The following is a 23,112-nucleotide window of genomic DNA, read 5'->3' as shown; positions in this document are numbered from 1 at the left end:
CGTAAAGAAAAGAGTTTTAGTTGGCTTACAGTTCTGCAGGCAGTACAAGAAGCATGACTGGGAGGCCTCAGGAAACTTTCAGTTATGGTAGAACGTAAAGGGGAAGCAGGCACCTCTCACATGACTGAGGTAGGAGGAAGAGAGAAGCGGGGAGGTGATATATACTTATAAGCAACCAGATCTCAGATAACTCACTCACTATCGCCAGAACAGCACCAAGGGGGGAAATCTAGCCCAATGATGCAGTCACCTTCCACCAGCTCCACTTCCAACATGAGGGATTACAGTTTGTCATGAAATTTGGGTGGGGACACAGACCCAAACCACATTAGAAGCTCTAACCTGGCAGTTAGCTTCATTAGTGATGATGGATCAAAGGGACATAGTGTATTTCATTTAATTCTAAGATACACATTTTTCATATTTGACATCCCTAAAATCAGTGCATTTTACAGTAAATATATTATGGCTTTAGTAAAGACAGTTGGGAAAAAAATTTCAGTTGACAGTTGAGGTTTATTACTTCTGGTTCTCTTCATCCTAGAGCAACTGATTCAACTAGAAACTAAAGTATATTGTTAAATTAGGACCAAAATAGTTTTTTCTCTTGCAGCTCATCAGATTAAAATTATGGTGTGATGCCTCTTTACCTACGTAAGCCTTTTCTGATTAGTATTTACTTACCAATTTATAGGCAATAATAAATTTGATGTATTATTTATCCTCATTAAAAATAATTCCCTATTTCCTTGTAAAAAATTTATTAATTTATTGGGTATTTCCTCAATAAGTTTTTGTGTGTTCTTCTTTATAAGCTTTAGGTCTCTGTGTGTCAGTGTGTGTGAAATAGTGCAGGGATTTAGTGAAAGCCACACCATCATTTATCATTGTTAGACTCACTCTTGTCTGGCAAAGACAGCTGACAAAGAAAAATATTGAAGGCTTGTCTTTTATTGATCTCCACTGGACTTTGACCCTTGCAGAAACTGACTACGGCCAGAATGTATGAACTCAATGTCATCTTTTATTATTGATGTTTATTTTAATTTACATCTTGATGTAAAATGGCATCTAGCAAAACTATGTGCTTCCTATTGTATTATAGAAAACTAGGGTGCAAGGGGCAACAATCCTATTGACAGATGATGTAGTTTTATAGATTCTGGCATCAGATTGTTAGATTATATATTTTCCAGAACCAAATTTTCTTTTGTATAACTTCTGTTTTTGATTTTAAATTTCAGTCTCTTGGTTACACAGTATGACTTCTCTTTCATATGAGCGCTCTTCAGTTATTTATCAGACATCTTATTTCCACTAGTCTTTTTTACTTCTAAACATTTCTTCCTCCCTCAGCTTTTCTTCAAATGAATTAGTTTGTTTTGTACACCACATCTCATTATATAATCCTATTTGTGTGCCCTTCCTGGAAAAATGTCTTCAAAAATGATATTTGGAAGGCTAGTGGTCCAATGAAAAGTATACTATACTTGTACTTTTAGAAATATATGAACTTGTACACATTTTATTTATATCAGCCTTTCTGTAATCTTTTGCTGTCATTTTCTTGTAATCTGAGCTTTTTGGAATTAGGACCTATGTGTTATTTAACTTTGACTAGATTTCTTAACATTGTCCTGGCTATGTGGGTAGATTTCTATGGCTAGTGAATAGTTGGAGGTTCGTAAAAAGAGGTGAGACTGAGAGGCCTTTGGGTCCAGTTCTAGAAATAGCTGGAATGGCATGCTAAGAAGTTTGTATTAAAAAGTTGTTACAGATTTTAACATTTTAGAAAAATAGTTCTGTAAGGAGTATTCAATTTGGGAGATGAAGATAGTTAAGTTTTGAATATGTTAATATGCAGAGGGAAGTTTCCTCTGTCTCATGGGATCAGATTTTGTCTGTCAAACCAGCCTGCCTTAAGGGAACTTCTAAAAACAAAATAAAAATTGCCAGCATACCTTGAGTATTTATTTTAGTCAAAAACATATACTTTTATTCAGCAATCTTTTGATGTAGAGTCATGACCTTTTTTTTCCTTGAAGTATTGTTCAGAGTTGTCTTTTTCACATAACCAAAATGGACTCCTTATTTCCAGTTTCTGTTTCTTTCAAGTGAGAATTTAAAGATACTTGCAAAGCAACTTGAATGAAGAATCCTTCCAGATTGTAAAATCCTTTTTTCTCTCTACTTAACAATTACCTCACCTTTAAACGTGTTCAACAACACTTTTTAGCAGCTTGCCTTATTTATTTTCTTTCCATGACATTCACCTTAGTTTTCACGAGGAAAACCGAAACAAAATTTTTTTAAAAAACTTTCATCTTGCATGTTTATTTGCATAGTATTAAAAGTTTTGTAAAATGTAAAGATGGAACAGAGGGTAAAGGAAAGAGTAGGTTTATGGAGTATGACAGAGACTGCCAGTTATCCCCCAATACCCAGTGTCCTTCAGCATCTGTTTTCTGGGCATATGGCCACACATTTAGTGACTGTATTTCCTAGCTTTTCTTGAAGCAAAATGAGGCCAGAAGACAAGCTTCTGCCTATGGGGCTGTGAATGGAAGTGATGAGTACTGGTACCACTTCTGGATTGTGCCCTTAAGGGGCCCTGAAAGGGCATCTCCTCCACTTCCCGTACTCGTTTTCTCCCTCCTGCTGATGACAGGGTTCACGTACAGGTGGGATCATGGACAGATATCTTACATCTGAGGTGGAAGCCATGTCATGAAGACGGCAGCACAAAAATATATGTCTTTTATATCTTGTCTATACTTTTAAAATATGCTTAGAAATCTGTTGCATATGTTTTAATAGGATTACAGTAATTAATTTGGACTATAGATTAGATGTCAAGTAAAAAAAAAAATAATTTATCCTGTACTCAGCCTACCTCCTGCTGAGTCCCTACATTCTGGTAAGTAGAGAAAAACTACAGAACGTCCCAAAACTGCAAAATGCTTAAACCTTAGTCCTGCCCGATAATTTAAAAAATCCGTTTATGTAGTGTTCAGATAAAAATGTTTCATCACTTGCCATGCTCCCCTCCTGCTGTTCTCCCCAATTGGTGTGGGGGACAGCAGGTGGGTGGGAAGGGAGGGAAGAGTGACTTAAACTCATTGTAGCAGGAGTTGTCTGATCCCATAGATGTAATGTTCTCTGCCTCCCTAGTCTCAGAGGTGGTGGCCTCCACCTAGGTATTCCTGGCATCACAATTGAAATCTCTGGTGCTGTAACTCATAGCTTGCTTGGAGCTTACCTGCTTGAGTTCCCCTAAGTGCAGTCCTTAGTCTTTTACTAAGTCTTGGTCGTCTCTCCTACCGTTACATTGGTCCGTGTAGCATCCCAGTGTCTGTCAACTCAGTTACCACACTCTCTGAAAATTAAAGGTGCCTTGGTTGGGAAATATCAGCCACAGAGGCTCTCCTGCCCAAATGTGGTGTGGTCATTTTTAGGGCCCATGTTGATAAGGGGCCCAACTTGAGAGAAAGTGTGGGGAAGGAATGGAGGTAGGGGTTATCAAGAAACTTTTGAGAGTTAAAAGTAATTTGCTTTGACTAGGAGTGAGATTTATGTATATGAGTAATGAGATGGGAAGATGGGTAGATGCAAAGGAAATTAAAGATGATTTTATTCAACTTTAATCATGGAGATACCAATTTTTTCTAAATAAATTGCATAATTTTGATTTAGTGTAAAAATTTGGCAATTACAGAAACATTCAAGAAGTAAAATTACATTACTCCAGTATAAACACTTTTTTCCCTCAGAGATCATTGTTCTGATTTTTAATTTTTAAAAATTTATTTTTTTTAAATATTTCTTCGATGTAATTTTTCACGTGTACTTGTCTTGTGTGAATAAACATATATATATAGCTCTAAAATATACTGTATGTGCTCATTTTCCCTTTATGAATTGTTTTTGTATCTTTTGCTGTTTTTTTTTTAAATATAGATATTTTTCTTGTCAATTAGTGTTCAATATGTATTAAAACTAGTTTGCTGGTCATTAATTATGAATATTTTTGTCCTGTTCTGTAATTTCCCTTTCCATTTTATTTATGGGTTTACATTTTTTTCTTAAAGTACGTTTTGGGACTCTTTATTTTATTTTGTGTGTTATGTTTACATGTTTATATATTTGTTTATATATTTAAATCTAGTCTGCTTTTAAAAAAATTGTCAGCGTAAAAACCAGGCTCTTGGATCAAATAAAGCGAATCTGACCATGGCTTAATGAAGGCAGGTGTTTATTTCTCCCATGTCACAAATATAACTTTAAATAGTCCTGAGTTGCTCTACCCCATGTGGTCATTCAGGGATCCAAGTACTAGTAGTCAGTCATTGATTCTTCACTACTGTGCACCTATAATAAAAGAAAAAGCTAAATAAGCAAAAAGTATTATTATTTTCATTAAACCTGAGTCATAAATATGTATCTCTTTAATATTCCATGTGACCAAATGGGAAATACACTTACAGTACTCTTCCTGTATACCAAAGCATGATGGTTGATTATCGTGAGGGAAAGCAGTTGTATGAGTGTTTGAGTTGTGAACTGAACTAGCTCTTTTCTTGGAAACCCATTTTTAATTGATAGACAAACTACGGTTAGTCCAACTTGAGATTGGCAGAGTTAGCCATTCACTTCAAGGAAAATAGCTAACTCTATTTGTTGACAGCTATAAAATTTGAACTTTCAAGCCAAATAAAATATTTAAAATAAAAATACTTAAAAACTTGTTCCTGCTACTGGGATATTGGCATCTTCAAGACTGAAATCCTTTTCTGAGGAGATTATGAGTAATTTTGAAAAGGAAATTAGAAAATATATATGCGTGTGTGTGTAAAAATAATGAAATACGTCAACATTTGGTCCTGCAAAACTCAACCAATTTGCAAATCAAACGTGGGTTAAAAGATTAATTCCAAGTATGAGATAGGCCAGTAGATTTAATGTGTAGGCATACCTTGTTTTATTGTTCTTCACTTGATTGTACTTTGCAGATACTGCCTTTTTAAAAAACAAAAACGAAAAGCAAATTGAAGGTTTGTGGCAACCCTGCATCCAGCAAGTCTGTCAACACCATTTTTCTAATGTGTGTGCTCACTTTGTATCTCTGTGTCACATTTTGGTAGTTTGCACAGTATTTCAAATGTGATCTGGGATCAGTGATCTTTGATGTTACTATTCTGATTGTTTTGGAGTGCCATAAACTGTGCCCATATAAGACAATTAACTTAGTTGACAAATGTGCGTGTTCTCTTTCCTCCACTGGACTGGCTGTTCCCTCATATCTCTACCTCTTCTTAAACCTCCCTATTTCCTGAGACACAGCAGTATTGAAATTGGGCTTAATAACCCTACAGAGTGGCTTCTAAGTGTTCAAAGGAATGGAAGAGTCACAAGTCTCTCAGTTTAAGTCAAAAGTTAGAAATGATTAAGCTTAGTGAGGAAGACGTGTCCAAAGTTGAGATAGGCTGAATGCTAGTCCTCTTGCACCAAACATTTAGCCAAGTTGTGAATATAAAGGAAAAGTTCTTGAAGGAAATTAAAAGTGCTACTGCAGTGAACACACGAATGATAAGAAAGTGAAACCAGCCTTATTGCTGATATGGAGAAAGTTTTAGTGGTCTGGATAGAAGAGCAAACTAGCCACAACATTCCCTTAAGCCAAAGCCTAAGCCAGATCAAGGCCCTACCTCTCCAGTTCTGTGAAGGTTGAGAAAAATGAGGAAGCTGCAGAAGAAAAGTTGGTTCACGAGCTTGAAGGAAAGAAGTCATCTCCATTAAATAAAAATGCAAGGTAAAGCAGCAAGTGCTGATGTAGAAGCTGCAGCAGGTTATCCAGAAGATCTAGCTAAGGTCATTGATGAAGATGACTACAATAAACAACAGATTTTCAATGTAGGCAAAACAGCCTTCGATTTGAAGAAAGTCCCATCTAGGACATTCATAGCTAGAGAGGAAAAGTCAGTGCTTGGCTTCAGAGCTACAAAGGACAGTCTAACTCTCTTGTTTTGGGCTAATGCAGCTGGTGACTGTTGAAGTCAGTGCCCATTTAGCATTCTAAATATCCTAGAGCCCTTAAGAATTATACTAAATCTTGGCTGGGTGTGGTGGCTCATGCCTATAATACCAGCACTTTTGGGAGGCCAAGGTGGGCAGATCACCTGAGGTCAGGAGTTCCAGACCAGCCTGGCCAACATGGTGAAACCCCATCTCTACTAAAAATACAAAAATTAGCCAGGGGTGGTGGCGGGCACCTGTAATCCCAGCTGCTTGGGAGGCTGAGGCAGGAGAATCTCTTGAACCCAAGAGACTGAGGTTGCAGTGAGCCGAGATCACGCCACCACACTCCAGCGTGGGCGACAAGAGGGGACTCTGTCTCAAGAAAAAAAAAAAAAATTAGTCTACTGTGCCTGTGCTCTGTAAATGGAAGAACAAAACCATGGATGACAGCATATCTTTTTACAGCATGGTTTTCCTAATATCTTAAGCCCAGTGTTGAGACCTTACTGCTCATATATAAAGATTCTTTTCAATATATCAATATATTTCTGCTCATTGACAATGCACCACATTATCCAAGAGCACTGATGGAGATGTACAAGGAAATTACTGCTGTTGCTGCTGTTTTTAGAGACAAGGTCTTGCTCTGTTACCAGGATGGAGTGCTATGGCATGGTCATAGTTTACTGCAGCCTTTAACTCCTGAGCTCAGGTGATTCTCCCTCCTTAGCCTCCCAAGTAGGTAGAACTAGAAATGCCTGGCCAGTGTTTTTTATTCTAATTTTTTTTAGAGATGGGGGTCTTGTTATGTTGCCCAGGTTAGTCTTAAACTCATGGCCTCAAGCTATTCTTGTGCCTTGGCCTCCCAAGGAATTATAGGTGTGAGCCACTGTGCCCAGCCTAGTGTTGTTTTTATGCCTTCTAATACAGCATTTGTTCTGCAGCTTATGATCAGGAAGTAATTTCAACTTTCATGTATTATTGTGTAAAAAGCACATTTTGTGAGGCTATAGCTGCCATTAGATGGTGATTCCTTTAATAGAGCTGAGTAAATTGAAAACCTTCTGAAAAGGATTAGTCATTCTAGGTGCCATGAAAAACATTTGTGATTCATGGGAAGAGACCAGAATATTAACATTAACAGGCATTTGAAAGAATGCCTGGGTTCATTGTAACCCTCATGGATGACTTTGAGGGGTTTGGGACTTCAGTAGAGGAAGGAGCTGCAGATGTGGTGGAAATAACAAGAGAACTAGAATTAGAAGTGGAACCTGAAGATGTGAATGATTTGCTGCAGTCTCATGATAAAACTTTAAAGAAGGAGGAATTGCTTCTCGTAGATGAACAAAGAAAATGGTTTCTTGAGATGGAGTCTTTTCCTGGTGAAGATGCTGTGAACATTGTTGAAATGACAACAAAGGATTTAGTATCTTACATAAACTTAGTTGATAAAGCAGTGGCAGGGTTTTAGAGGATTGGATCCACTTTTGAAAGAAGTTCTGCTGCTGTGGGTAAAATGTTGTTCAAAGAGCATCACATGCTACAGAAAAATCTTTCTTGAAAGGTAAAATCAGTCAATGCAGCAGACTTTGTTATTGTATTATTTTAAGTAATTGCCACAGCCACCTCAACTTTCCCCAACACTGCCCTGATCAGCTGGCAGCCATCGCCATGGAGGCAGGACCCTTCTCCAGCGGAAGATGGTGACTTGCTGAAGGCTCAGATGATTGTTAACGTTTTTTTAGCAATAAAGTATTTTTTATTAAGGTATGTACATTTTTTAGACATCATGCTATTGCAGAGTTAATATAGACTATGGTAGAGTGTGAACATAATTTTTATATGCACTGGGAAACCAAAAAATTCCTACGAATTGCTTTATTGCAATATTCTCTTTACTGCAGTGGTTTTGAATAGAACCCATAATATCTCTGAGGTATGCCTATACAAAAGTAAGAAAACTTCGTAGAAATCGTTTCAGATTCTACACTGTAATAATCAAACTTTAAGAAGTTACCGCTTCTCAAATTATGACATAGAATAAGACTATCCATAATTATAATTAAAATGCTATTGAATGCTCGTCCCTTTTCTAACTCAGTTATGTGAAAATGGATTTTCTTCATATATTTCAACCAAAGTGTAATGTATTACAGTATATTAAATGCAGAAGTAGATACTAGAATCCAGCTGCCTTTTATTGTGCTATTTGCAGAAATGCAAAACAGTGCTACTTGTCTTACTATTTTGGGGAGGGAAGGGAAAATATTATTTCATTAGAATTGTGTATTCTTTTTTAATAACTAGCAACTTAATGACTGTGTTATGATAACTAATCAAGAAAAAAGGAGGTGACCTTTTTCTTTTTCTTCCTTAGTGGCTCTCAATCTTTAGCATGCATCAGAATCACTTGGAGGGATTGTTAAAACACAGATTACTGGACCCCTCACCTCCAGAGTTTCTTTCTGACTCAGTAAACACTGGATGGGGCCTGAGATGTCCATTTCTAACAAAATCCCCAGGTGATGCAGATACTGGTATCATCGTTTCAGAACCACTGTTCTACTTATTTCTTTGGTTTATTAGGCAACCTTGTTTTACCTGCCATTTGGGAAGGAAAAATATTAGAATTTTAAAAAGACATGTATGTAGTTCAGGTGTAAAGATACTGGAAGTGTAGTATCCTTAGTTGCCAGAAATTTGGGAATTAAAAAATATTAAGCAGAATAGTTTGTCAGAAATTATTCAATGTCTGAGACTTTCCTCTACATATAAGCTAACAATTTACCATACCACCATTTCATGAATGCTGTGAAAAAACAAGAAATTCCTCATTTAGAGACGAAAAATGACTTTAATACAGCAGTTGTGCCAGAGAATCGGCATTAGTGGTGATTGACCCAGTCTGTAAGGGCAGCATGAACAGTGCCAGGTGACAGGTGCACAGGCGGTGGGTTATATTATAGTAGAGGAACCCTGACTTTAGGGATCACAATTTTTTAAAAATAAGTCAGTCTGACCTTTGTCCCAGAGGATATATTGCCTTTATTATACTGGACAGTAAACCTATTTTCTGCCACAGAGGGAGACATTATCAGTATCTTGTCTCTACAAATACCCTTGAAAAGATAGGAATAGGTAGTCCATGACTCCGCTCACAAATGTTCACAAATGTGAGAGAGGCCCATGGAGAATTGTAGCTTAGCAGAGGAAATGTTGAAAAAGTTTGTATATGTTAATTATTTGCCAGTCCTTAATAGAAAACAGCTTAGGAAAAACATGAGAGCAATTAGACTTGAGCTTTAGACAAAGCAGTGTATGATTTCCTGATGAAGAAAAACATCCTCCTCTTGTGTGGTTCTAAATTATTTTCATAAATGTGTATGTATAATTGTGATAGGAAGTAAAGTTTCTTACCCTTATAGGTCTTACATGAACTGTAAAACAAAACATTCTTATAAAGTGTGTGTGTATGTGTGTGTGTGTATATATATGTATAAAGTGTAAATGTGAAATTAGTATGAGAAGTAATGGTATGTTAGCTACAATAAATTGCACGTGCAATTTGATTCTTTTGATTTGGCATACCTCTTCTGCAATGGGCTGTATAATACCAAATTTTCCCACATCTTTTTCTACCTAAAATTCTGTAACTTTCTTTTATGCAGCGTGCAGTGTTTATTTGGCCTTCACTTGGTACAGATGCATCGTTAACCTCCTTTGTTTCTCCCTCGTTAGCTCAAGATAATTAAAGTATTACTACTTGGCACAGGGATAATCAAGACTCTTTGGGTCGATGTGACAGAAAGCAACCTCATACCTGGCTTTCATAGCTGGGAAATCAAGGTGGATTTGTCTGCAGTTACAACTAGAATGATATATTTCCTACTTGGCCCAGGTCAGTCTGGTTGACCTTGTGTCCGCTTTAACTCTTGAAAGTCCCTACTTGGAAGATAAATTATATGTTTTCCTGACTGTGGCTTCATGTAAAGGTTCAAACAGTACTATCAGGCTTCTCATGTCCTGGTCTTCATTCAGTGCTGCTACTCTAGGTTTTGGCCCCATCCTTTAATGGCGTCCTCCATTATGTGATCATTGAAAATGGCTTTTGTGGGCCAGATTTCACATCATCTTTTCAGTGCTGTGATCTTTCTTGATAGCTTTCATATAAAAGGAAAGAGAAAGACTCTGGCTCTTTCCTTTGTGGGGGAAAAAAGATCACTGCATCTTAAGTGATTGTTTTGTAAGTTATATATATATATATATGTTACATGTATATATCTTATATTAATTTGTAAAATATTTTGTTTGCTGGTTGGTATAAGACCTATAAGCGTTAGGAATTTTATTCCCAATGACACCACTCTCATGGGCCAGTTGGAAACACATGACACTTCTTCTTTGACCAATTGGGTGATTGACAGTCAAACCAGATAGAGTGGTGGATGGAAAGGTCCCTCCAGCACAACATTTGACATTTGCTTAAGTATCTTAGGGGCTTATAAACACAAACTCAAATATAGACCTTGAAACTGTATGACCCCCTTCAGACATATGGTTTGATTAGAGTGACTTAGAGTTTATTTTATCACCATACAAATAAGAACACTGTATTAAAAATTTTCACCATGTTAGCCAGGATGGTCTCGATCTCCTGACCTCGTGATCCACCCGCCTCGGCCTCCCAAAGTGCTGGGATTACAGGCTTGAGCCACCGCGCCCGGCCACCTGGCTAACATGGTGAAACCCCGTCTCTACTAAAAATACAAAAAACTAGCCGGGCGTGGTGGCGGGCGCCTGTAGTCCCAGCTACTCGGAGGCTGAGGCAGGAGAATGGCGTAAACCCGGGAGGCGGAGCTTGCAGTGAGCCGAGATCGCGCCACTGCACTCCAGCCTGGGTGACACAGCGAGACTCCGTCTCAAAAAAAAAAAAAAAAAAAAAAATTTCACAGAAAACTTATAGACACCTAAAACTATGCCTATGGCCTCCGGTCCTCCACCCTTCCTCATCGAGTGGGTGTGTAGATTCAAATTTTAGACACATTTTGTCTGTCAGTTCAGTTAGCCGAATGGTCTATTTGACGGGAATCTCAGAAAAGAGCTTTCAGTGCTGCACACAATTCTTTCTTTTGTCCTTCCTTTCTAGGGTAGCTTTGTGTGTGCATTCATTCATTTTTTTTAAAACCACATAAATGTATTCTTTCATGGTTCTGCAGCTAAATATTCAAAATCAAAGTGTCAGCAGTATTCACTCCTTTGATATATAAAAATTATATATATTTACAGTATACAAGGTAATGTTTTACTATATGGGTACATAAATAATTAAGTCAGACTAACATATCCATCATCTTGCATACATACCATTTTTTGTGGTGAAAACATTTAAGATCTACTCTGTTAGTAGTTTTCAGGTATACAATATGTTATTAACTTGTTGTCACCGTGATGTGCAGTGGATCTCTACAACTTATTCATCCTAACTAAAACTTTGTACCCTTTGACCCACATCTCCCTTCCTCCCCTTCAGTTCCCCCAGCTAATCCTCCTGGTAATCACAGTTCTGTGCTGTTTCTATGAGTCTGACGTTTTTAGATTCTACATGTACTGTATAAGTTAGATTATGTGGTATTTATCCAGGTTTGTCCATACTATCACAAATGACAGGATTTCCTTTTTAAGGCTGAATAATATTTCATTGCGTATGTATACACAACATTTTCTTTATCCATTCATCCATTGACAGATAATTTAGATTGATTGCGTAAGTTGGCTATTGTGAATAATGCTGCAGTGAACATATCTCATCAGTATACTGATTTCATTTCCTTTGTGGGCATACATTGTTGCTCATTATAATAGTATGATACCTATCTCAGAAGTGAATGGCTCAGGGGATAGTTTTATATGGAGTGAAGATTGGGGAAAGTGGGTCATTTTGAAGCTCTAGATTTTGGATTTTCATGTTTACAGTCATTATTAAATTTTTCTTATATCCCAGAATGTCAGATGTCTCCCATATATGTGTAAATATTTATTTAAATGTAAGTTCAGAGCTTCTTAGAACTAAATGGAAAAGATTTTAGATAATTACCTCTGTTGGGGAATGATAATTAAAAACAAAACCTTCTCCCAACCCAGAAATCCTCTTTACAAAAATAGCAGAGATAGAGAAAATATTTTCTTATTAAATATGTGATAAACCAGATTGTGATGTACATCTGCTAAGAGATTGGAAAGACAAAAGACCCTCACCCTTTTATACATTGCAGCCTATTCAACCCATTACATGCATGTTCACATGATAAACAGTAAGTCCTCAAGTAAGAAGACCTAAGCACCTTTGTCACACATAAGTTGCCCTACCTTTACTATGGTCATTGGGATGACCATCGTGTTAGCTAATTGGCCTTATTCATAGGAGAAAAAGAAACTTCTATCTTTAGGACAGAAGTTAATTTTGCATCTTGGAGCAAGGTGCCCATGAAGTCAGGTTCCTACCCTGCCACAGAAACTGGGAGGTAGGGATGCTATCTCCCTTGATATTTGCATTTCAAAGAGATGGCTCCCAGGTCCTTGAGAAACACATTCCTGAATCATAAAGCTGGCAAAAGGCCTATTTAGTTTTCAAAAGAATATATTATATACATTTCAAAGAGAGAGAAAAGTATTTCCAATTATAATTTTTCTGAAGTAAATGCTCTAAGAAAAAGGGAGGGAAATGTTCTTCCTTTCAACAGGGAGGATTGAACGTTTTGTTTTTGATTTGTATTTGCCCTTGCACCCCTACTTTATCTGCTTCTATCTTAAACATAAGGACCTTGATCTTGTTAATCTTACAGTAGCATTATAATAAAGAGAAGGGATTTTAAATGCATTTGTAATTTAGTTTTATTTCATTTTCAACTAAATTATAGTTTAGTTTTATTTGATGTTAACATTTTAAATCAGTAAATTCAACATAAAAATTAGGATTTCTTAAAAGGAGTGTAGTGCTGTGAGGACTTCAGCGTAAGATAACTTGGCTAAATCCCTATGTTGTAGCTGAACAGCCTGTGCTGTTGAACACCCTCCATCCTTGAAGCCAGGAAATAAATGATATAAATGTGACCCTAAGCAGAAAGTAGACCAAAGGATTTTTTCTTTGAAAGAAAAAAAAAAAAATACTTGTTTTCTGAGGTCAGAAGTGTTTTTTTGTTTTGTTTTAAACTTTACCGGCAGATAAAACGAAAATTTCCTATGCTATCCCCAGCCAAATCAGAGGCAGACACTGTTTGGCTATCATATTGATAGCAATAAATTATATAACTCTCTTAAAGGAATTAGAATCTAGCAAAGAGTTACCTTATATCTTGATTTGTTTTTATTTTTTCTCCCTTCCTCCACCATCTTGACTTGATGCATTTCCCTCTCCTGGATCCTACCCCGGTAGGCTGCAGTATGTTTGAGACCCCAAAGTGCCCGTGAGTTCTTTCTCCGCTGTTACTATGGTGGTGCTCCTTTGCCCTCAGTGCAGTCTTATTTGCTGGACTCCATATTTGCTCTCAGAGATGCAGTTTTTCGTTAGCCGCTTCCTCCTTAAGGGAGACCAGTGGGCGGAGGGGGAGGACTTCTCTGTGTGCCTGTTACCAGTAGCGAATCCAGTGCATCTGCAGCAACCTCAATTCTTGCCTCCTCAGAAGAAAGAATTCGTCCGAGGGGCACAAGGTAGGAGAGACCCAGACAAGTTTTAGAGGAGTGAAAATTTATTAAAAAGCCTTAGGGCAGGAACAAAAGGAAGGAATGTGTACCTGGAAGAGGGCCAGGCTGGTGACTCGAATGGTTAGTGTGCAGTTTGACCTTTTGACTTGGGGTTTTATCCATTGGCATACTTCCGGGGTCTTGGGTCCCGTCTCCCCTGATTCTTCCCTTGGGGTGGGCTGTTCACATGCGCAGTGGCCTACTAGCGCTTGGGAGAGGAGCCTGGCAGTGTGTTTACGGGAATTGTGCCCGTACTTACTTGAGGCTTTCTTCCCTTACCAGTCTAGCATTCCTAGAGGAAGGTCACATACCAGTTAAACTCCACCATTTTGCCTCTTAATGTGCATGCTTGAGCTCACTCACCCATTTCTCCAGATCTTATTGGGAAGCTGCTGATCGCCAGTTGCAGGTTTCTGTCTGTCTATATGGAGACTGCCTTTCCCTTTTACTGGCTGTGACCAATTACTGTTTTAGAGAAACATTTGACAACATCCTGTCCATCATCTGATGGTCGCCTGACATTCCTGGACGGGTGGAGCCCTCTCCTGCCCTGCTCATGCCTGACTAGCTACCTGCTGTAACGTCACAACTTTGGCTTTATAGCCACTGGCCTACCATAACCATAGCACACACATTCTCAGCCCTCTGGGAGTCACATTCTCCCCTCTAAACTCTCATTCACTCCACAGTGATTACCTTATTGATAGTTCCTGTGTGGGCCACTTAGTCACCTTGACCAGCCAGGTTTTGTGACTGCAAATGGTTACACACTTTGATCTTTCTTGACTGACACATGTTACATATTTCTCTTTTCTTCTGAAGCTGCTCTTGGTAGATGGGAGCACTTTTCATCCCACCCTGGATTTCAGTGAAAAGTAACAGCATCTTGGCTGAGTACTACTGGAAAAAATTTACTCCCCAACCCCATTTTTTCCCTTACAATATTACTTCCTGCTGAAGCCATGTTCATAGGGCTAACACTAATTCTGGACAGAAATATAGTTATAATTAAGCATTAATCAGTCTGTGCTTGGACCCACTTCCTTGTAACTGAAAGTCACTTAACAGGATACTGACCATTTGCATCTCCATTGTTCCTATAGATTGTATTTCTGGCCTTAAATTGGATCTCTGGTATTAGAATCATGAGGCTTTCATTTAAGAATTATTTAAGTGGATCCTGAATTCCAGTTTAACAGCTGAGGCCACCCAGTTTAAAGGCCACCCAGTTTAAAGACCCTCACAGAAGAACTGAATCAGCCTAAGAATAGTTTCTTCATCTACCTGTCCTATGACTTTACCCTGCTTTCATCAACCACTCAATCTGTGCACTTCAGCCGACTCCCAAACCCTTGAAAACTCTAGCCCCAAACTCAGGCAGATGGATTTGCGGTTTCCTCTGTCTGTTCAGTGGCCCTACTACGATTAAACCTCTTTCTCTACTGCAGCCCAGGGTCTCAGCACATTGACTTGGCATGCACATCAGGCAACGATGTGCAGCGTTACACCCCCAGCCTCCCAGAAGTGACTGTGCTGCCTGAGATTTGTAGAGAACAACTGTTTACTCTTTTGTCTATACTATATGGAGAAAATACCAGTGTTCAGAATGTTGAAACCCTAACCACGTGACATTTGTACTTTTCCTGTTAGGATACTTTGTATGGAAGTGAGAGTTGAAAACTAATTATGTAAATTACTAAGCTTTGAAACATTTTTGCAAAATTTCTGCCTGTAGATATCTATTCCACAAAGAGTATTTTGTGACTAGTAAAGAAAGTACAAATCCAGTTAATAAGACTCCCATCCCCATTCTTTTTTTTTTTTTTTTTGAGATGGAGTCTCGCACTGTTGCCCAGTCTGGAGTACAGTGGCATGATCTCGGCTCACTGCAAGCTCCCCTTCCTGGGTTCATGTAACTCTTCTGCCTCAGCCTCTGGAGTAGCTGGGACTATAGGCACCTGCTACCATACCCAGTTAATTTTTGTATTTTTAGTGGAGACAGGGTTTTACCATATTGGCCAGGCTGGTCTCGAACTCCTGTCCTTGTCATCTGCACACCTCAGCCTCCCAAAGTGCTGGGATTACAGGCATGAGCCACCACACCCGCCCCCCCACTCTTTATTGTCAAACAGATTTAAGGATTTTTTGAACCACAAGCCATTGACTGGATGTGCAATGCAAAGTAAGCTAAGGGTTCCATGTTCCCATTTATTTGAAGAGATAAAAAGTAAATTAGAATGTACAGATAATGTCTAATAGCAGGAAAATTTATTTTTTTCTTAAGGTTTAAATATTCTCATTTGTACATACATAAACTCAAATGAATCACCAGGGTGGCAAGACCAGTTCAACTGGAAACAAACTTTTTCTTTTTATTTCTGATTTTCTTCCTTTTGTGGATCCCGAAACTCAATGAGCTTGTGTCACTTGAACCTTTCTCTGGGCTTTTGAGTTGTTTCACTAACAGAATAGACCATAGGTGGCTATTCATCGAAGTTGGCTATATCTGTGGAATTGCCACCCCTGTGTATGAATCCTGGAATCTAGAGTGTCCCGTCATCACAGCATGGCAGCCGCTGACTCACTCACAGTACTCTAGAAACCCAGACTGGTTTCTTAAAGACAGCCCCACTGGAAACTGCCTAGGTTGTATTACTTGTGTGGACCCCCAGGATTAGAGAAATGTGTGAGCCAGAATGCCTGCCATTGTGCTTTTCATAGAGCCAAGCACACTGTTGTTGATTAATAAATAATGGGTTGTTTATCTTGGATTTGTTTTTATTGGCAGATGCCCTGAAAGATTCAAAGCCTGTCTGTAAATGAAGAATGCTTTTATTGTTTATTCAGTGCCTGCTTTTCTGTTCACTGTGAGGGTATTTTGGGAAAATTTCTTAAATTTCAAACAGCAAGTAAAATTTAGGGAGTTTTATCCTCAGATATTCAAATAGGCTGTTTAACTATAACCTCTTTTCAGATGTCTCTGATGAGTTGGGTGTGTGTGCTTGTGTGTGTGTGTGTGTGTGTGTGTGTGTGTGTGTGTGTATCTCGAGAAGAAAAGGAGGTAAAGGGAGAGATGAGGCCCAGAAGTTGACCATGAGTTGTATCGATCATAAATAGCTTAAATAAATTCAAGTACATTTCTGGTTGGTTGATTTTGTGTATACCACAAGCTAGCTTCTGAAAATTCAAATACAAACATGTGCAAAGTGAGAGACAGCAGGAATCACATGCAGAATGGGTAAGGAGAGGTTGACAAAGGAGATAAGTTTGATGGTTAATAAAGAATCACCAGGGTGGCAAGACCAGAGCAAATTGCATTTTGGCAGGGGAAACAGTGTTTGAAGATGTGTGGCATGAGCAGCAGTGGTTGTTCCTGGAACTGTAAGTTGTTCAGTAATGCTGAACATAAAACTGTAGGAATGGCCCAGGGAAAATGGGACTATGGAGCCTAAAATGGAATGAAAATGTTGTGAAAATCCTGGGCCCTGTCTCTCAAACAGTCATAAATTCCTCCAGGATATTGTAGTATTGGCCAAAGAGTGTGTGAAACCAAATGATAGACTTGTCATATCTTCCATGTCTTGTGTCCTTGGCTTGGATGTTCTCAATACCCAGCAATCATGGGAGGGGAGCCTGACAAATAATTGATCTAATTTGGTATAAAGATCGCAGCTGTTGTAAAGTGGAAAGGGTATTTAAGAAGGGCCTGATTTTGTAAACTGTCATTTCCTTAGTAGTATTTTCATGTTAGGATAGCATAGCCCTAGGAACTCAAAACTCAAATCTATATATGCAGAGGAGGCCCTGCATATATAGAGAGTGAAGGAGAGTTTTGAGAATGGCTTCTGGCCTTTTGACTTGCATGACACTGAAGATGAAAAGACGCTTTTTATTTTATTTTATTTTTGTCCAGCACAACATTGAATCCTCAGGGCTAGCAGATCATCTTGGTTCTTTATTACGTTTTTAATAATGGTGATTGAACACATATTGCATGAGACATAGCTGTTTGAACATCTGATACTTTAGAATAGTTTTTCATGTGGCTTCTTGGTGCCACTGCTACCTATTTCACAAAAGCCACAGGTTAAAATTAAGATAATTGGTCAAGCAGTTAAAACATCTTCCAGTGGGGAACAGAGTCTTAAATAAAACTAATTTATACAGGTTTTATTTAACTTAGAAAAGACTGAATTTTTTGATGCTTTACAGAATACACACAAACAACAGTAGAAGCATGTTTTTTTCATTTCAGTTTATTGACTTTATGAAATAATAGGTAGAGCAGACTTATTTCCCAGAACTTTTCTGTGTGTTTGGAAACCGATGAAGCTCATTTTATTTATTTGTTTTAAAATAAATTTTATTTTTTGTATTAAATGCATACAACCTGATGTTACAAAATATATGTATCAAAATGGTTACTATGTTGAGACAGATGAACATACACATGATTTCATGTAGTTACCTGTTTGTCACCTGTGGCTAGAACAGCTGTCATCTACTCATTTAGCAAAATCCTGAGACCATACAGTATTATTACTCTACAACTACAGTTCTCATGTTGTATGTTAGATCTTTATACTTATTAATCCTACATATTTGCTGCCTTGTATCTCATTTTATTATAAAACAAAATTCAGCTCTAAGAGACAGACACACAGAGAGAAGACTGGGTGTGTGTGTGTTGGGAGTTGAATATACTTATTCAACTCCCAACATAAAGTGATTATAAAGTGATTGTGATGAAGTTAGAAACCTTTTATTTATGGTTTTTTTTAGGTGCTGGTGAATCTGGTAAAAGTACAATTGTGAAGCAGATGAAGTAAGTAGATTTAAACATTAAATTTGCTGTTTATGTTTAAGTGTACCCTTCTACCAAAGGAAGTAAATGTTTTGGTTTTTTTCCCCCTTTTGTCTCATAAGAATTATCCATGAAGCTGGTTATTCAGAAGAGGAGTGTAAACAGTACAAAGCAGTCGTCTACAGTAACACCATCCAGTCGATTATTGCTATCATTAGGGCCATGGGGAGGTTGAAGATAGACTTTGGTGACTCAGCCCGGGCGGTAAGTTATTAAATTTGTTGGAGCCGACCTGATGAGTAAAAAGAATAACTTGTGTGCTAATACCATACTATGTTATTACACAGGCTTGTCAACTATCAGGACCATTTTTTAAAAGGAATCAAAAGATTAGAAGTGAGTGAAATGAGTCAGGAGCGTTAGAAGTGAGTGAAATAAGAATATATAGGATTGTGCAATCTCTCCTTTATGCTTTCCTTTTCCATTAGATGATTTGGACAACTGAATAATCATCACGGTGCATTCTGTATAGCATGCTGTATTGGGTGCCCCTGTAATACCATAATAATTTTTAGTACTGAGTAAACTGCTTACCCTGGCCCTCTTCAGAATCTGTTTCTGTAATTTGGAATAATGAAGTGATATAGTTATTTGTATTCATGCCTAGACTGAAAAGCAATCTAATCTCAAATAGTGAAAACAGTATAAAAGTTTGCTTATCTTTGGAATAGGAAAATATCGGCTATTAAAAACCATGTATCAAAATTTGAGAGCTAAAAGAGATTTTTGGAGACGAGCTAGTTCCAATTCTTTATTTTGCCAAGAAAGAAACTAGCACCCAGGAAATTACATGGTACAGAGATTGCCATACAGCTTGTGGTAACCAAGGCACTATGCCTATGCCTCCTCATTTGCCCCAGTGACTTGTTTCAGTTGGATTGGAAGCAGCCCAGATCCAATCCATAAAGCACCTTTTTTTGGTTTTCTTTTCTTCTCTCATCTTCTGTATATTATTGTATTATTTTTACTAATATTTATTTTTATGGTTCCTTTATATCTCTGTGTGTTCAGTATACATGCTGTCTCCCTACTAATACTATGAAGATTTTGTGTATAGAGACTATACATTTTTCTTTCTGTCTTAGTATCGGCTAGATTTTATTTTTTAAACATGTAGGCTCAATTCATGCTTAATAGGGAAGAAAAATGAAAGCAACATTAGGGAATGCACACTGGAAAACTCTAGTAAAGTCTAGTAAAGTCTAGTTTTTAAAATGTTACTTTAAAAATTCTCTTACAAGTTACTGAGCCGTATTAATTTACTGTTTTTTAAACTTTTTTAAAAAGCTTAGTATCATAAATTTAAATTTTTAAGATTTCAATATCATTTTAAATAATTTATACATTTATCATTTATTCAGCAAACTTTTTGACTCAAAAGCATTTGTTGAATGAATAAATGATAAATTCATAAATTAGAGTGATTCCAGGCAATAAATATTCTGGAGAAGAGCAAATCTTATTTCAGAAAAGACATTTTAAAAGAACATTATTACTGAAAATAATGTTGAAATCTACTTGGAAATACTGATTAAACTAAGCCATTTTAATCTTTGTTTAAAAGAGTCTACAGTAGAGAACCATGCTTCGATTAAGAAAAAAGAATTAATACCTTACACCAATTCCAATTATAAACTTTTAATTTAAACCTGTTACCAAATTCACATATACGACATTCTGCATTTGGATCTTGTATGTGCTTATGAAAGAAAAAAGCATTGTAGCCTCCATTTTAGGAGATCATGAAGGGTCAATACAAACAGCTTTTCATGAGTTCTTTTTATTTTCAAGTTTTTCTCTCAAGGAATGTTGTCGTTTTCTGTTTCTTTTTTTAAACATAACTTGGGCTTAGTTTCAAGACTGGAAATAACTACTCTCAAGCTCTATTTTTTTTTTTTTTAACCAGTTTTCTCATGCTTTGGAATCTTATGTGGGCCTGCTTTGCTCATCTTTGTTTCACTGTTGTTGGTTTGACCCACTCTTTTTAGACTCTCTAGCCATACTTCAGTAACTGTCTTCTTCCTGCCTTCAGACTGTTACTTCTGTTTGCTTTCTCCATCATCAACTCATTCACACAAATGCCTCATGTCCTCCCATTGCTTCTCATTGATCTACTCCATGTTTTGTGTTGCCTGTCTTTACATAAGCTTTCAAAACTACTGGACTTTTGCAGTTGTGCTGAGGAATACAAAGATGAATTAAACGTGGCCTGGACACGAGGAAGGGGCATTGAAGCTGAGTGTTAAAACATGCATAAGAGTTTTCTAGACAAAAGTAGAAAAAACATTCTAGGAATAAGAAACAGTACATTGTTATTATTATATTTATTATTATTATTATTATTATTATTTTATTTATTTTTTTTTTTTGAGACAGAATCTTGCTCTGTAGCCCAGGCTGGAGTACGGTGGTACAATCTCAGCTCACTGCAACCTCCACTTCCCGAGTTCAAGCAGTTCTCATGCCTCGGCCTCCCAAGTAGCTGGGACCGTGGATGTGTGCCACCACACCTGGCTAATTTTTGTATTTTCATAAAGATAGGGTTTCACTGTATTGGCCAGGCTGGTCTTGAGCTCCTGGCCTCAAGTTGTCCGCCCACCTCGGCCTCCCCAAGTACTGGGATCACAGGCGTGAGCCACTGCACCCAGCCACAAACAATATATTGAAAAGAAGTCTGAATGTGTTTCTGTTTCTGGAAGTATTAACCCTGAGTTGAAGGATAACCAGATATTGAATTTTGATAGGTACCACAGGTTTACTTTCCGAAGAAAAGCAACATAAATAATCTGTTTTAGTAACCATTCATCAGTGTCTGTTTTACCGTAGTCTCACCAACTTAGATGTTATCAGCATTTCAATTTTTAACATCTGATAAATGTGAAATATTGTCTTTTTCTAGTTTTTTTCTGATTTTTAATGAATTTGAGGATTATTTTAAAGCATTTTTTGTTTGTATTTCTTCTGTAAAATCCTTAGTTTTTACTCATTTCTGTTCAATTACTTATCGTTTCACATTGATTCTGTTTAAGTATTAAGGATATTAACCCTTCCTTGCATATTGCAAACACTTTTGCCTAGCATATTTCTTTTAGTTTTTGAAATAGTACATTACAAAACTGTTAAGATTTTTACAGTCGATTCTCACTTCTGTGTTTTGTTTCTTATTAGAATGGCATTCTTCACCTTATAATTTTTAAAATTCTCTTATTTTTTTAGAATGTTTGTAGTTTTATTTTTTATATTTATCTCTTTATCGCTTCACACAGCTTTAGATGTTGTGTTTGTTGCTAGTTAGGATCTAAGTGTATTTTATCATATCTTTTGCCTAACAGTCATTTATTAAATATTAAATAATCAGTCTATTCTGTCTATTCCTCAGCGACTTGAAATTGCTACCCTTAGCATTAAATTGAGTGTGTTTCTGGACTCATTTTTTCTTTCTATTGATGTATTCTTTTTCCCCACATCTGTCACGTATTAAGCTATTCAACCTCCCTAAGCTTGTTTCCTTATAATACAAGGGAAATAATGATAACATCTGTGTTGTAGGGTTGTGAGGAATAATGACATTATGAATATTAAGCACTCCCCACATGCCTTCGTCATAATACATGCTCAATAAATGTCTGTTACTGCTATTGTTGTCTTTTGCTTTTTTTCTGTTTGTTTTTTGAAACAGAATTTCCCTCTTCTTGCCAGGCTTGAGTGCAGTGGCACGATCTCGGCTCACTGCAACCTGCGCCTTCCTGGTTCAGCGATTCTCTTGCCTCAGCCTGCTGAGTAGCTGGGATTACAGGCATCCACCACCACACCCAGCTGATTTTTTTGTATTTTTAGTAGAGATGGGGCTTCATCATGTTAGCCAGGCTGGTCTCGATCTCCTGACTTCAGGTGATCCACCTGCCTCAGCCTCCCAAAGTGCTGGGATTACAGGCATGAGCCACCATGCCCAGCCTTTTCTTTTTTTTTAAGTAATTATTATTACATTACTGTTACTCTGGTGAGAGTCACACCATTTTAATTTCTGTGGTTTCATGGATTAGTTGGCACCGGGTAGGTAGAGTAAATGCACCCCATTTCATTCCATTGTTCTTTTGCCAGATAACAATGCCATCATAATTTCTCTCCCAGACGAACTTGAGAGCCAACTTAATTCCCCCACAACCCTGTTGAAACACAACAAACCAAAACAGCTTGTTGACTTCGTTGGGATTACATCTTAGTATATAGATTGATTTGGTAAGAATTGAGTAAGAAGATGTAAAATCTTAATAAGTGGTGAGTAATTTTCTGTGGTTTGCTTCGTATTTGGCAGTTACCAGATTTCCAAAACAGATTATACACTGATTATTTAAAATGAGAAGAAAATGAGAAGAAACAAAATTGTTTTCAAGGCTGGCATGGAGCAATCACATTTTATGCTTAATATCATTTCAGAACTTTCGCAGAATGAGGATGGTCCATCTGTGAGTGATAATATATTGATAATTTAG

At 37.4% G+C, this 23,112-nt stretch overlaps 1 protein-coding gene across 2 annotated transcripts in view; it reads left to right on the top strand.

The window, feature by feature from the left end:
• The window catches only part of GNAI1 (G protein subunit alpha i1), an 82,662-nt gene that overhangs the window by 35,388 nt on the left and 24,162 nt on the right, over positions 1–23,112 (top strand). For both annotated transcript variants that reach the window (XM_007982374.3, XM_007982375.3), the window contains exons 2-3: positions 18,538–18,580; positions 18,682–18,823. In XM_007982374.3, coding sequence (XP_007980565.1) covers positions 18,538–18,580; positions 18,682–18,823 — 185 coding nt within the window. The remainder of the gene's footprint in view (positions 1–18,537; positions 18,581–18,681; positions 18,824–23,112) is intronic.

This window comes from Chlorocebus sabaeus, chromosome 21 (assembly GCF_047675955.1).
Source record: "Chlorocebus sabaeus isolate Y175 chromosome 21, mChlSab1.0.hap1, whole genome shotgun sequence".
Lineage (NCBI taxonomy): Eukaryota > Metazoa > Chordata > Mammalia > Primates > Cercopithecidae > Chlorocebus > Chlorocebus sabaeus.
Note: the sequence above shows the minus strand (reverse complement) of the source record. Positions and strands in the feature narration are given on the sequence as shown.